The sequence below is a fragment of the Ruditapes philippinarum genome, unplaced genomic scaffold, assembly GCF_026571515.1.
Source record: "Ruditapes philippinarum isolate M1 unplaced genomic scaffold, ASM2657151v2 ctg19258_1_1_1_1, whole genome shotgun sequence".
Lineage (NCBI taxonomy): Eukaryota > Metazoa > Mollusca > Bivalvia > Venerida > Veneridae > Ruditapes > Ruditapes philippinarum.
The window spans coordinates 1-15,766 of record NW_026858767.1 but is presented as its reverse complement, the minus strand read 5'-3'; the positions used below and the strand labels follow the sequence as shown (position 1 = coordinate 15,766).

At 32.2% G+C, this 15,766-nt stretch overlaps 1 protein-coding gene across 1 annotated transcript; it reads left to right on the top strand.

Moving 5' to 3' along the window:
• Positions 1 to 163: 163 nt before the first annotated feature.
• LOC132754199 (pleckstrin homology domain-containing family H member 2-like) lies at positions 164 to 13,980 on the top strand (the record flags this gene model as incomplete). Its single annotated transcript, XM_060744793.1, is given in 9 exon segments — positions 164 to 228; positions 1,870 to 2,032; positions 2,803 to 2,936; positions 4,046 to 4,156; positions 5,456 to 5,542; positions 5,945 to 6,014; positions 7,076 to 7,164; positions 10,764 to 10,844; positions 13,813 to 13,980. Coding segments are annotated over 9 exon segments (968 nt in total), but the record flags the coding sequence as incomplete, so codon positions are not given.
• Positions 13,981 to 15,766: the final 1,786 nt, after the last annotated feature.

Sequence of the window (15,766 nt, the reverse complement as noted above, 5' to 3'; positions counted from 1 at the left end):
CCCTTTCCCTTAAATCTTTTGTGAGAATTCACTGAATCTTACTGTTGTGTTATATTAAGAGAATCAGTTTTGTTGCATGCAGAATGGCAGTGATGATTATTGTTTGCATAAATTCTCAAATATATTCCTGCATTAATATTAGTTTATATATGTATTTTAACAGATAATGCGTCAGCAAGGGAATTGTTTGGAAATGTAAGTGTTCCAGTGTATGCCACATTAAAAGGGGTAAGTGTGTGTATGTATTACAATATAATTATATTTAACTTAATAATTTAGTTTAGTTCTTCACATCTTCTGAAACTAACCTATTGTTTAAAGGGGCCTCTTATTCATAGTGTCCAAGTTGTCCCATCTTATTTAATATCACTGTTAGTAGATAGGGACGACCTCGAAATGGGATATATAGTATGCACATTTGTACAGATATAACTTAAAGGCTTATAATATCAGTTATATCAGTTACAGATGAATTATTATTCTCTTAGCAAGGATAAACAAATCCAAACACACATGCAGAAGGGCCCTTTGTTGCTTAGTGATAAGACCACTGATTTTAAATCCTTAGCCACTCTCTTCTGTAGATGTGAATGCCATCAGTGTCTTTGGACTCTTTCTTGTGAGGAATCTATCCTGAAATACTGAAGGAAGTGCCATATTCTCCAATGAGTGAAGTTGGAAAGTCGCCGTTTGACCTTTACAGTGTAACTTAAAGCCAGTCTTCCCAAAAATATTATAACAAAAGTATTAACCTTGCTGAGACAGTGAACAAGAGATCAGATAATATATATAATCTCAGATTGATTTAGGTTTACCGCTGGTTCATTATACATGTATATCTCCATAGTCCCACTTTTTATATGCCCGAAAGAATTTCGGACATATTATGTTATACCCCCTGGCGTCCGTCCATCCGTCTGTCTGTCCGTCCGTCTGTTAGCAAATTGGTTTCCGGAGCATAACTTAAGTTCCATTTGGCCCACAATATTCAAACTTCATAGGATGATTGTCCATATTGGGTAGAAGACCCCTATTGATTTTGGGGTCATAAGGTCAAAGGTCAAGGTCACTATGACCTTAAAACTGAAAACAGTTTCCGGAGCATAACTTAAGTTCCATTTGGCCCACAGTGTTCAAACTTCATAGGATGATTGTCCATATTGGGTAGAAGACCCCTATTGATTTTTGGGTCACAAGGTCAAAGGTCAAGGTCACTATGACCTTAAAACTGAAAACAGTTTCCGGAGCATAACTTAAGTTCCATTTGGCCTACAGTGTTCAAACTTCATAGGATGATTGTCCATGTTGGGTAGAAGACCCTATTGATTTTGGGGTCACAAGGTCAAAGGTCAAGGTCACTATGACCTTAAAACTGAAAACAGTTTCCGGAGCATAACTTAAGTTCCATTTGGCCTACAGTGTTCAAACTTCATAGGATGATTGTCCATATTGGGTAGAAGACCCCTATTGATTTTGGGGTCACAAGGTCAAGGTCACTATTACCTTAAAACTGAAAACAGTTTTCGGAACATAACTTAAGTATCATTTGGCCTACTGTGTTTAAACTTCATAGTATGATTGTCCATATTGGGTAGAAGACCCCTTATGATTTTGGGGTCACAAGGTCAAAGGTCAAGGTCACTATTACCTTAGAATTGAAAACAGTTTCTGGGGCATAACTTAAGTTCCATTTGGACCACAATATTGAAACTTCAAAGGAGGATTGTTATTTGAAGGAAGTTATACTTTATTTAATTCCCCTGTCTTACAAATGTGTCATCTTTACTAAAAAAAAAAAATCACTTTCGGGCATATAATGCTCCGCCTAGCGGTGCTCTTGTTATACACTTGTTACTTTATGACCTTCAGAAAGCTATGCAAATACGCAGCACTCCATTTAGTGAAGAGAGTGGCGAGTCATCAGACGATGATGGAACCAGTGATGTAGAAGGGGCTCCAGCCACTCCACGTACCATTGCTAGGAGACAACAAGTTAACCAGAGCAGTTCCGGGGCCACAAAAAGAGGAATGGGTAAAATGTTCTATATATATCATGTTTTGTTGATGAAAATAGATATACATGTATATATCATGCCATTTTGGCCCACTGTTGTTTCAAATGATGTACATTAAAGATTTGACAGGTATTTGAAAAGAAAAAAAATGTTTAGACTTGCAGAGAACATACAGAAGCACTTGTTACCTATGGCAGTATATTACTGAAATAATGTTATAATCTGACCCAAACAAAACAAACCATATAAAACTACAAACAATTTACTTTCAATTAAATTTTGCTAAATTAAAAATTTTGATCAGGGTTTTGTGAGAAATATGGTTAATGTGTATTTTTTACGTTGTATTTTTAGCTTGTCTGATTCAAAGAAAAAGTCAAGCTATTATGATTGATGTGTCATCTTTGTCGTAGTTCTGCAAACATTTTAATGTAGCCCATTATTCAAACATTGTAAAAATTATTGTCAAGAAACTTGGAATACTTGGCTTATCATTACAAGGTGCAGTTAAGCTATTTTTTCAGTGTTATGTTCCTTTTTTAACTTTGAAGTTTTGTCAGAATGATAGTCCTTGCCCTTGACAGATGCCCATTAACACAGTATGTTAAGTTTCTTGTTTAAGTTTCTGTTCATTAAAGAATAATCTGACGACTTTTACCATAAAATATACTAGATTAATTTAGTTTGTTAGTTAATAGTAACAAATTTTTAACTCTGATCTATCTTTATTATTGTGAAATTATTTTTTTGTATTTGAACAATATGTTTGTTTGGTGATAATTTACAGGTGTAAGCCGTCATTCTGGTGCATCAGAGGTGTCTGGTGACTATGCCAACCCTCCGGACAACCTCTCGTTGAGTAGCGACTCTGACACATCAGAACCCGAGCAAAAACTCCTCAAATATGAAGAAAGTAAACATGTATGTATATGATTAATGATTTCACATACTGTAAACCAGTGAATATTTGTGGCCGATTAATATTTTGCTTTAATAGCATTTGAGTGAATATAAGTTTACACGAATAAATCTGCAGGATTTTGTGAATTAATGGGTTAAAAAAAGTTTTGTTAATATATATTGTCTAGACGTGGTTGATAGAGTTACACAGCTGAATAGACTTTTGGTTTAAACACAACAAAAAGATATAATATATTGTCCTAAACAGTGTTTTTATTATGAATTAAAATATATGTGCACACTATTATGTCAGTGTCAATTTCTGTTTGTACTTTAATATTTTATGGAAAACCAGTATCTTAAGGTATTTACATTAGAATAACTGTTAAAATTGAGTGAAAAAAATAACCAAGCATCACAAAACAATTATTGTTGTACATGTAATAAATATAGAAAATAATTTACATTTCTCTCACCAATAGTTTTAGTGTATAAATGTATTTTTAATCTGTCTAAATAGATCTAAGCTATTGGTTTAAACACATGTTTTTAAGCTTGATTGCGAAACAAGTTCTTACAACTTATATTAATCACTTTCGAGTTTCAATCTAAGCTATTGAAGATTATGTTTGAGTTATATCTGCTAAAATGTTTTTTTATGAACCCTTACACTCTGAATCTGCTTTTTTTCTTTTGAAATTTGGAAAACACAATTATAAATATTTGAAATTATATGATTTATATACCCTTGACAAAATGTGGCAATTTTTATATAGGAATATAAATTTGGTTACATTAATGTTCAGAAATACAGCAGTATTCATAGCTTTGTTTTAAAGTTTTAATTCACATGGTATACAAGCATCACCAGTATTTCAATGATCTTATTGATAAACCAAGATACAGGTTAAATAGTAATGAACATAGATTTTTTTTCACAGTTTGTGTTTCCTTAGAGATTACAGTCCAATGTACATATGAGTAAAGTTTAAAATTGAGTTTTTTTTAATTCATTTTATTTACTGTACATTACTATTTGTTTATGTTCTATTTTGTGTAGGAAAACTTTGTCTCTATAGGTTTATTTTAAAAATTAAGTGTATATACTATATTAGACAATCATATTACAGGACACACTTGATAAGTGTGGATATCTATCCAAACTTGGTGGAAAGGTAAAAACTTGGAAGAAACGATGGTTTGTACTCAGGGGCTCGGAACTCTTCTACTACAAGTCTCAGGTACGATGTTTTATTAGAGAAATAATGTTGAAAATCCAGGCTGATTGTCCACTAAGAAAAACTCTGGATCAGGATCAAAGTTCTAGATTTTATTTTCATTGGTTTATGAAATGAAAATAGATTGCAATAGGCTAAAATAAAATGGTTTATTTTTTGGGGTAAAATTTAGGAATAATTATACAAATACAACAATAATCAAATCAAAATAAAGATTAATTTTAGGATCAAGTTTTTTTTCCTCTAAAATTTCACGAAAATGCTTTTTCTAGTCCATTTTTATTAAGTTAGTATTAAACCTATAAAGAATTTTTAGTTATTAGTTTTAGTCATTTAATCAAGATAAACAACAAATCATCAGCATGAGTGTTTTATCACAGTCACATGACCAACAGAATAAATGAATTATTCCAATCATGTGAATACATTATTGATTTTAAAATTAATGAAAAGAACTTGGGCATGATAAATACATTTTTCATCTTCATTCAACAACAGAAAATTAATGCTTTTTTTTTTTCTAAATATTTCTTCAAAATTGTTTTAAACCTTACTTATGCTGTTATTGTTAATCAATGGTGAGTGTCAGAATTATTTCCATGGTAACGAGCATTTCCTTTATTTAAACTTGTTTTCTTTCTGTTTTATATTTCAATGTATTGATTAATGGATTTTGTTATAAAACAGCATTTTATCAAGATGTCTTCTGGAGTAAACAACAAAGAACTAGAAACAAATGATTTCCTGTGATAAGTCACAATTTATGAAGAAATAAAAGTTAACTTAGATAATTACTCCAGATATGATGTCATTAAATCAGGACATCACAATAATGAATATTGTAAATTATATTTCTACTGAATTTGTTCTTTAAGAAACTAAAGCTTTTTTTTGGAGGGGGTGTGGGGTATTAACAGTTTGTATTAGTCCAATTGATTAGACTTGCAAAAGAGACATCATGAATTTTTTTATAGGCAGTGCCAGCTTTTCTAACATTTCAACACTTGTGAAAAGTGATACATAAGGTCAAACCATTCATGTCATGTAAAATAGGCTATTTTGTACTGTACTTAGTCATTCTATCGTTCTGTAAGTGTGAAAATGTAAATTGTATGTTATGAAGAAATATTTCATATTATTATTAATATTTCAGTTATGAATATTAAACTGAAAATAAATGTGTATATGTTACTATTTCATAGTTGATTTATTCAAATCTTAAAGCCTTATTTGTATTAGCAATATATATTTTTATGATGTACATATAAAAACTAGAAATTACAATTTTTGACTGGTTTTCAGCATGATATGCTCAAGAAACCTCAGGGATGTATAAAATTTGATGACCAGACTAAAATTTCCAGGACTCACGGAGAACTAACATTTGAGGTAAATAGAATATGAGAAAAAATTATAAGATTTGGATGTCCTGTCGACTCTGTTATCAAACACAGCAGAACATGTTATACATAACTTATCACATTTAACTTTGTCTTCATTGTTGCTTGTTTTGGGAAGAACACATAAAATTGCCTTTTCATATTTTCAATGAAAATTGAGTTTTTAATATAGCCAAATAATATATGTGAAATGTTACTTGTGGAATTTTGAAATAATCAGATGAATTTTCTTGATGATTGAAGTCAGTGTACATAAAAGACATGCACTAAACCTACATTGAGATACATGCAAATATTGCAATAAAGGTTAGCCCTTATTCAAAGGTTAAAAAGACAAAATAAAATGTGAATTTCAATATTATTGTGTATAAAATACTATATTGAATTTCAGATCCTCCATGATAAAAGAACATATTACCTCTCAGCTGACACGTACACAGAGACGGACAGATGGGTTCGAGGTACTCATTACAGTTACCTTTCTTATTGTCTTCTTTCTTCTCTCAATTAATGTAAGAAAAATTGAGAGCCATCTTTGAAATAAAAACTACTAGAAAACAAACAAACAAAAAAACATTTCATACAACTTCAATTTTAGTACAGTTAAAGATTAAGGTAGTTACCACGCTTAAGTGAAATTTTATATACAATGTATTTATATAATTATGCTTCTAAAACAATTTTCAAACATTCAAAAATATGTAAAATATGTACTGCAAATATTTGTCCGTATATATAATCATTTATGCGTTCATTTCTAATTGAAAAATTGACTCAGACTTTATAGAATAACTCCCTTTATTAACATGAAATGTAAATTAGGCAATATCTTAACAAATGATGCTTTTTGGAAGGTGCAATATTGATAAATCTTTATTTGAGCATTATATTTATGATATAAAACTGTAAAAAATTGAGTTACAGGATCTAACAGAGTAAATGGTTAATTGTAATGTTTTGAGTTATTCCCCTTTACTCTAACATAAACTTTATTCTGTTGTCAATTGAAGTGAACTGAAAAATTCTCTGTTGAAAATGAAAACAGTAAATTGATACATACATGCTTCTAATTTCATGTCCAAGGTTATTTCAATGATATTTCTTTGTATGTCTGTGAACAAAATATGCTGTGATTTCAATTACACTTTAAAAAAAAAATATATATATAGGAAATACTTGCATTTCATAATCCGTGAATTTTTATATATATATATATATATATTGAAATCTTTATTAATTTTTTAATGGATTTTAATATAACGTAAAGTAACAATGTATATTTCCCGCCATCTTTGACGTTGACATCATGTGACGTCTCTTCCTGTTTATTCACTGACGAAGAACATACTAGTTCGAAATCGATATGAATAAAAAATAATTGAATGTACGCGTGTGGTTGGTCTTATTGGAATCATAATTACACTTTAACTGATACAAATGCATAAATACTGTATACCTTTACATATTTGATTTAGTTTTCAGTTTTTGATAAGTTTTAAAACAGATATTTTTGTGATTTTAGTTCTTCAGAAAGTGTTAAAGAGACAAGCCACAAGTTATCTTCTAGATCAGGTCGAAACTAAAGCTGTCATCAAAGGTTTTCTCATCAAGGTAACAATATGTTAACCCTTTCCCTTATGAGCATATTGTGAAAAAGGGCCGTTTTCATTAAAAAGTCTCCTGTTACAAGTTCAAACTGCTATCAAACTATGAAAAATGCTTCAATACTAATCAAACTTGGCACAAATGTTGACTGGACCATTGCCTTTGTAACGACATGCTCAGTCTTAAATTTCCTGTTACCATGGCAACGAGGGGACATCTCAAAATTGCCAAAAATCACTATTTTGCCTTGAGTTTTTCCATCAAAATTTATTTCAAAGTGCTGCAACTTCCCAAGGGATTGAGATAGAGTCAAAGGCTTTTCAGCATTGGTTACACGTTACCTTATGATAGACCTTGGGTCAATTTTAGCCTCTCACAAATCCAAAATTTTCTTGGCGATGAGGGGGACTAATGCCCCCCTTCAAACCCCCCCAAACAGAAGGGGGCACATCCCCCTGATGTATCTTTTGGATGGGGGGGGGGGGCGGCGCTGAAAAAGTGCTCACTTATCTTAGCAACATTTCTCAAACGAAAACATGTGTTTGGAGCCCAAATAGGACATTTTTTCACTATTTGAGGCCTAAAAGAGGGGGGCGGGTCGAAAGTGTGTTGTTTTGTGTATATATGAGGTAAAGGGTTAAAGCAGCATGCCTCCACATTCATGCTCATTTTCATGGAAATTTTGAAAATTTATTTAAAAGTAAAATATTGTGAAGTGAACAAAAAATGTATTTGACACATTGCAAACGTTGCTTACAAACCACATAAATTACCGAAAAGAATGCCAAAATTGCGGGGGAAAAAACCTTACTGCGTTACTAACGCAGTATAAATATGGTGATAAATACACCAAAATAAGTAACTGATTGCAAATAATATGTAAATTTTTACTTGGATCTTGAATCTTTTTACTTTTTAGCTCACCTGTCACAAAGTGACAGGGTGAGCTTTTGTGATCGCTTTTCGTCCGGCGTCCGTCCGTCCGTCCGTCCGTCGTCCGTCCGTCGTCCGTCCGTAAACTTTTGCTTTAAATGACATCTCCTCATAAACCACTGAGCCAATTTCATCCAAACTTCACAGGAATGTTCCTTTGGTGGTCACCTTTAAAAATTGTTCAAAGAATTTAATTCCATGCAGAACTCTGGTTGCCATGGCAACCAAAAGAAAAATCTTTAAATATCTTCTTTTAAACAACCCTAAGAGCTAGAGCTTAGATATTTGGCACGAAACATCTTCTAATGAGTGTCTACCAAGTTTGTTCAAATAAAAGCCCTGGGGTCAAAATTGGCCCCGCCCCGGGGGGTCATTGATTTTCCCTATATGCATATAGTAAAAACTTAAAAAATCTTCTTTTAAAGAACTGTAAGAGCTAGAGCTTAGATATTTGGCATGAAACATCTTCTAGTGAATGTCTACCAAGTTTGTTCAAATAAAAGCCCTGGGGACAAAATTGGCCCAGCCCCAGGGGGTCATTGATTTTCCCTATATGCATATAGTAAAAACTTAAAAAAATCTTCTTTTAAAGAACCCAAAGAGCTAGAGCTAAGATATTTGGCATGAAACATCTTCTAGTGAATGTCTACCAAGTTTGTTCAAATAAAAGCCCTGGGGTCAAAATTGGCCCCGCCCTGGGGGGGGTCATTGATTTTCCCTATATGCATATAGTAAAAACTTAAAAAATCTTCTTTTAAAGAACTGTAAGAGCTAGAGATTAGATATTTGGCATGAAGCATCTTCTAGTGAATGTCTACCAAGTTTGTTCAAATAAAAGCCCTGGGGTCCAAATTGGCCCCGCTCCGGGGGGTCATTGATTTTCCCTATATGCATATAGTAAAAACTTAAAAAATCTTCTTTTAAAGAACCGTAAGAGCTAGAGCTTAGATATTTGGCATGAAACATCTTCTAGTGAATGTCTACCAAGTTTGTTCAAATAAAAGCCCTGGGGTCAAAATTGGCTCCGCCCCAGGGGGTCATTGATTTTCCCTATATGCATATAGTAAAAACTTAAAAAATCTTCTTTTAAAGAACCCAAAGAGCTAGAGCTAAGATATCTAGCATGAGACATGTTCTAATGGGTGTCTACCAAGTATGTTCAAATTAAAAGCCCTGGGGGTCAAAAACTGGCCCCGCCCCGGGGGTCATTGATTTTTCCTTATATGTGTATAGCAAAAACTTAAAAATCTACTTTGAAAAAACCCAAATAGCTAGATTTAGATATTAAGCATGAAACATCTTTAAGTAAATATCTACAAAGTTTGTTCAAATAAAAGCGCCAGGGGTTAAAACTGGCCCTGCCCCGAGGGGTTGTCATTGTTTATTAACTATATGTGTATAGTAAAAACTTAAAAAATCTTCTTTTAAAAAACCCAATGAGCTAGAACTTAGATGTTTTGCATGAAACATGTTCTTATGGGTGTCTACCAAGTCTGTTCAAATAAACAAATAAAAGATCTTGGGTAAAAATTGGGCCGGGGGGGGGGGGGGCTATATACAGGTGAGCGACCTCAGGGCCATCATGGCCCTCTTGTTTTAAAATCCTAGAAAATATTTCTCAAGATTCATTTTCTTAAAATATTTTGAATCATCTGGAGGCATGCAGCTTTAAACATAAACCTTTATACACCTGAAATTGCGCAAAAGAAGTGTCATGCCTTGATTTACGTACAGTCCATTGTTAATTTAGTGGGTTGTTTAAACTGGTAAACCAAACAGTAAAAAGTGTGGTCAGACTGTAAAGATTAAGTTAAGGTCTTTATTTATATCATAGACTTACCATTATTATCTATAACTGTACATGCTAAATGTTCTGTTAGAGAAGGGCTTTCAGCTAGAAAAAATTGGAGCTATTGTTGGTGTTGGTTAACTTTTTCGTTAAGGTCCATTTTCTCAGAAATTGTAAAAACTTTTCACTTTAAACTTAGTATACATGTTTATTGTGACAAGGTACAGTTGTATAGTATAACAAGGGATATTTTAACTTAGAATTATTATCAAAATTGACTGATTAAGTAGAATGATTTAAAATCTATGAAAGGTTCAACATAAAAAAAATAATCTTGAAATACTTGGTTATCATGACAAGGCCCAGCTGTTGGACAAGGGACATAATTCTGAAAGCTTTATTTTCAGAATTTTGCCCCTTTTTAACTTAGAATTTTTGTAAAAAGAGTCATTTAAAAAACTATGAAAGGTATCAACATGAAACTTGGAGTACTTGTTAATCAAGTTACTGTTGTTAGCATTAGGGCATTATTCTGAAATCTATATGTTTGACTTGTGTCAATTTTTTAACTCTGAATTTTTGTTAAATTGCTTTTATTGATAGTTGCTGCCTTTAACAGACAAGTGTTAGCTGAACATGCGATGCTTTTGTTTGCTATCCATCTTGTGGGCATATTTTTGTCTGTGGTACCTTCTTTTAAATTTGTCATTGGGCGTATGTTACCCCTCCTCAGTAGAGATTTGTTAAATAGAAAGACTAAAACATGTCTCAATATATGTTCACATACAGCTGTTCATGTTTATAATGATGATATATCATTATTATACAATTTTTTGACAAGTTATATGGTTATATTTGTAACATCAGTTTATATATATTGCAGGTAAAGAATGGTATAACAAGAAAATGTTGGTGTGTGTTGTTGGGAGGATATTTTCTCTACTATAGATCACCATCAAATAAGGTAAGATATTATATCCTCTCACCATACTTTATACTATAGATCACCATCAAATAAGGTAAGATATTATATCCTCTCACCATACTTTATACTATAGATCACCATCAAATAAGGTAAGATATTATATCCTCTCTCCATACTTTATACTATAGATCACCATCAAATAAGGTAAGATATTATATCCTCTCTCCATACTTTATACTATAGATCACCATCAAATAAGGTAAGATATTATATCCTCTCACCATACTTTATACTATAGATCACCATCAAATAAGGTAAGACATTATATCCTCTCACCATACTTTATACTATAGATCACCATCAAATAAGGTAAGACATTATATCCTTCCTCTCACCATACTTTATACTATAGATCACCATCAAATAAGGTAAGACATTATACTCCTCTCACCATACTTTATACTATAGATCAACCATCAAATAAGGTAAGATATTATATCCTCTCTCCATACTTTATACTATAGATCACCATCAAATAAGGTAAGATATTATATCCTCTCACCATACTTTATACTATAGATCACCATCAAATAAGGTAAGATATTATATCCTCTCTCTATACATTATACTATAGATCACCATCAAATAAGGTAAGATATTATATCCTCTCTCCATACTTTATACTATGGATCACCATCAAATAAGGTAAGATATTATATCCTCTCTCCATACTTTATACTATGGATCACCATCAAATAAGGTAAGATATTATATCCTCTCACCATACTTTATACTATGGATCACCATCAAATAAGGTAAGATATTATATCCTCTCACCATACTTTATACTATGGATCACCATCAAAAATAAGGTAAGATATTATATCCTCTCACCATACTTTATACTATAGATCACCATCAAATAAGGTAAGATATTATATCCTCTCACCATACTTTATACTATAGATCACCATCAAATAAGGTAAGATATTATATCCTCTCACCATACTTTATACTATAGATCACCATCAAATAAGGTAAGATATTATATCCTCTCACCATACTTTATACTATAGATCACCATCAAATAAGGTAAGATATTATATCCTCTCACCATACTTTATACTATAGATCACCATCAAATAAGGTAAGATATTATATCCTCTCACCATACTTTATACTATAGATCACCATCAAATAAGGTAAGATATTATATCCTCTCACCATACTTTATACTATAGATCACCATCAAATAAGGTAAGATATTATATCCTCTCACCATACTTTATACTATAGATCACCATCAAATAAGGTAAGATATTATATCCTCTCACCATACTTTATACTATAGATCACCATCAAATAAGGTAAGATATTATATCCTCTCACCATACTTTATACTATAGATCACCATCAAATAAGGTAAGATATTATATCCTCTCACCATACTTTATACTATAGATCACCATCAAATAAGGTAAGATATTATATCCTCTCACCATACTTTATACTATAGATCACCATCAAATAAGGTAAGATATTATATCCTCTCACCATACTTTATTACTATGGATCACCATCAAATAAGGTAAGATATTATATCCTCACTCCATACTTTATACTATGGATCACCATCAAATAAGGTAAGATATTATATCCTCTCACCATACTTTATACTATGGATCACCATCAAATAAGGTAAGATATTATATCCTCTCACCATACTTTAACTATGGATCACCATCAATAAGGTAAGATATTATATCCTCACTCCATACTTTATACTATGGATCACCATCAAATAAGGTAAGATATTATATCCTCTCACCATACTTTATACTATGGATCACCATCAAATAAGGTAAGATATATATATCCTCTCCATACATTATACTATAGATCACCATCAAATAAGGTAAGATATTATATCCTCTCACCATACTTTATACTATAGATCACCATCAAATAAGGTAAGATATTATATCCTCTCTCTATACATTATACTATAGATCACCATCAAATAGGTAAGATATTATATCCTCTCACCATACTTTATACTATAGATCACCATCAAATAAGGTAAGATATTATATCCTCTCACCATACTTTATACTATAGATCACCATCAAATAAGGTAAGATATTATATCCTCTCACCATACTTTATACTATAGATCACCATCAAATAAGGTAAGATATTATATCCTCTCACCATACTTTATACTATAGATCACCATCAAATAAGGTAAGATATTATATCCTCTCTCCATACTTTATACTATAGATCACCATCAAATAAGGTAAGATATTATATCCTCTCACCATACTTTATACTATAGATCACCATCAAATAAGGTAAGATATTATATCCTCTCACCATACTTTATACTATAGATCACCATCAAATAAGGTAAGATATTATATCCTCTCACCATACTTTATACTATAGATCACCATCAAATAAGGTAAGATATTATATCCTCTCACCATACTTTATACTATAGATCACCATCAAATAAGGTAAGATATTATATCCTCTCACCATACTTTATACTATAGATCACCATCAAATAAGGTAAGATATTATATCCTCTCACCATACTTTATAACTGTCACATTGTGAACAGTTGTTGAATCCCGGGGTTACACAGCCCAAATATGGAAAAACCTTGTTGCACTCTAGAGGTAACATTTTCAGCAAAAGAAAACACTGGATATTTCTCAGGGACTTCCAATTCTTTCATATGAGGAAAGTATCTAGCAAGTTTATGGAAGGTTTGTGGGTCTACTCAAGTGCCTGCTCTTGCTTGAAATTATACACATATAGGCATCTTAGATCTCTCCACCAGTGAGGCTGAAAGTCGTCATATGACTTTAACAGTCAAATTATATTTGTAGGTCTTTAGAAATATTGTGCTTATAGGTAACAATTGTCTGTGACTCCCTCTATCATGTCCACCATGTTTGTTGTTAATACTTAAAACTAACAATCTCATATATATTGATAGACACCATTTGGTCAGATAGATGTACAAGGGGCGAGGCTAGAGGAGATAGACACACCCACAGAGTCAGAGGAAGAATCCGATGTAACAATGCCAACCAAACATGTGATAGCAATATGGCCACCATGCCAGGGACCGACCTACCTCATTGTACCAACAAAGCCAGAGAAGGTCTTTACTTTTATACATGTATATCAACAGTACAGATAACAAGGAATATGCTAATCCTGCAAATATCGAGAAATCACAAAAAGCATTACTCCAATTGGATAATAAATTTCTCGGGCACAAAAGATTGACAACCTGACAGTAACAATGTAAAAATGGGTGACATTGTAGTTTTTTTACTGAGGTTATTGATATAAAATATTAAAAAAAGAGGTACAATGTATTGAAATCATGCAAATTGATTTTTTTTTCCTAAAGAAGTAAAAAAAAAGAGGAATGTTATAATTTTTACTATTGACCAAATTAATCGGTTATAAAAACCAATGATGTTTAGTTGCTTGTGTATGTACCTATCATGCACACGTCATTGTTACATGAAAAATGTTTCACTGTAAAAAAAGACTTGATCTAAAATGAAATATAAAAAGAAAATAAGCAATTTACATTTATTTTCATCAGGTAGAAACCATTATGAGTAATGCAGGCATTCTTTTTTGGAGTGACAAGCTATCACTGTTGTCTTGGTGTCACTCTTCTTACATGTTTCACACAGGATGTCACTCTCTTTTGCGGAAAAATACTTTTGCAGAGTTGCAAATGGATTCTTCGATGATCCCAGGAATTTGCATATTCCTCTTTATCATTACTGTATGGGAAACTGACAAAAGCCCTCCGGCCCATTATTGACAAAACGGACAAAAGCCCTTTCGTTGAAATGACTGAAAATGACTGGGCAGACAAAAGCTCTCCTGTGAAATTTACATGGCGGACAAAAGCCCTCCAGTAACAAAAATTTATATGTACAAAATGTATGTTAAATCCCTTTTTTTTTCCAATGCACTCAATTTTAGTCAATTTCAGCTTTTTTTCATCATTTATTAATCTATTAATCTTAACTTCATACAGGAGTAATCCTTTCATATTTACTGGAATAAGTATGCACTTACAGATTTTAGCATTTATTATTCAGATGCCTGTCAGGAATGTGCTCAAGCTGATACAAATACGCTTATGCCAATGGAAAACATAAATATTCATGATTACAATTTTAATTTGTTGAGTGCATTGAAAAGAAAACAAACTATTCAATGTACTTATAAGTATTTGCTGCGGGAGGGCTTTTGCCCCCCTGTTCATCCATCTATATGTTTGTCAGTCTGTGCGTATTACTGAAAAGGGATTGGGGGGCAATCTAAGGGTAAACAGAACAAAAAAGAACAATAGAGTTCATTCTGCAACAAAAGGATAAGGGGCCAAAAGTCATTTGTAAACAAAGCAAAAGAATAGCTGAAGAAATGGCCCCTTATTCCATTTAGGGTGCATGTCAGTCTATACTGTCTGTCACATTTTGTTTATTGTTCATAACCACAAAGGATTTTTAAATTAAAAGGCACAAATTTTCACTATAATAAGGAAATCTGTCATGCGCAACACCCAGATCCCTGCCTCCAAGGTCAAGGTCACAGGCCAACATTTTCTGATGGGGGTATATCTCATGTCCATAACTTTTTCATCCGTTAAGGGATTTTGAAATAACTTTGTGCAAATGTTTATCATAATAAGAACATGTATCATTCACAACACCCAGACCCAACTTTTAATATTCTGAATTTTTCTTGTGCAGAGAAAAAATTGGATGTGTGCTAGATTCCAGTGAAACTTACAATATAAATAAATAACTGCCAGAGTTGTTGCATGTTTATATTTAACATTTATCAAGATTTTGCACTGAAAGTCCAGATCTATACAATAAACTTATGAAATACTTGTGTGCTTCATGTGAAACTTC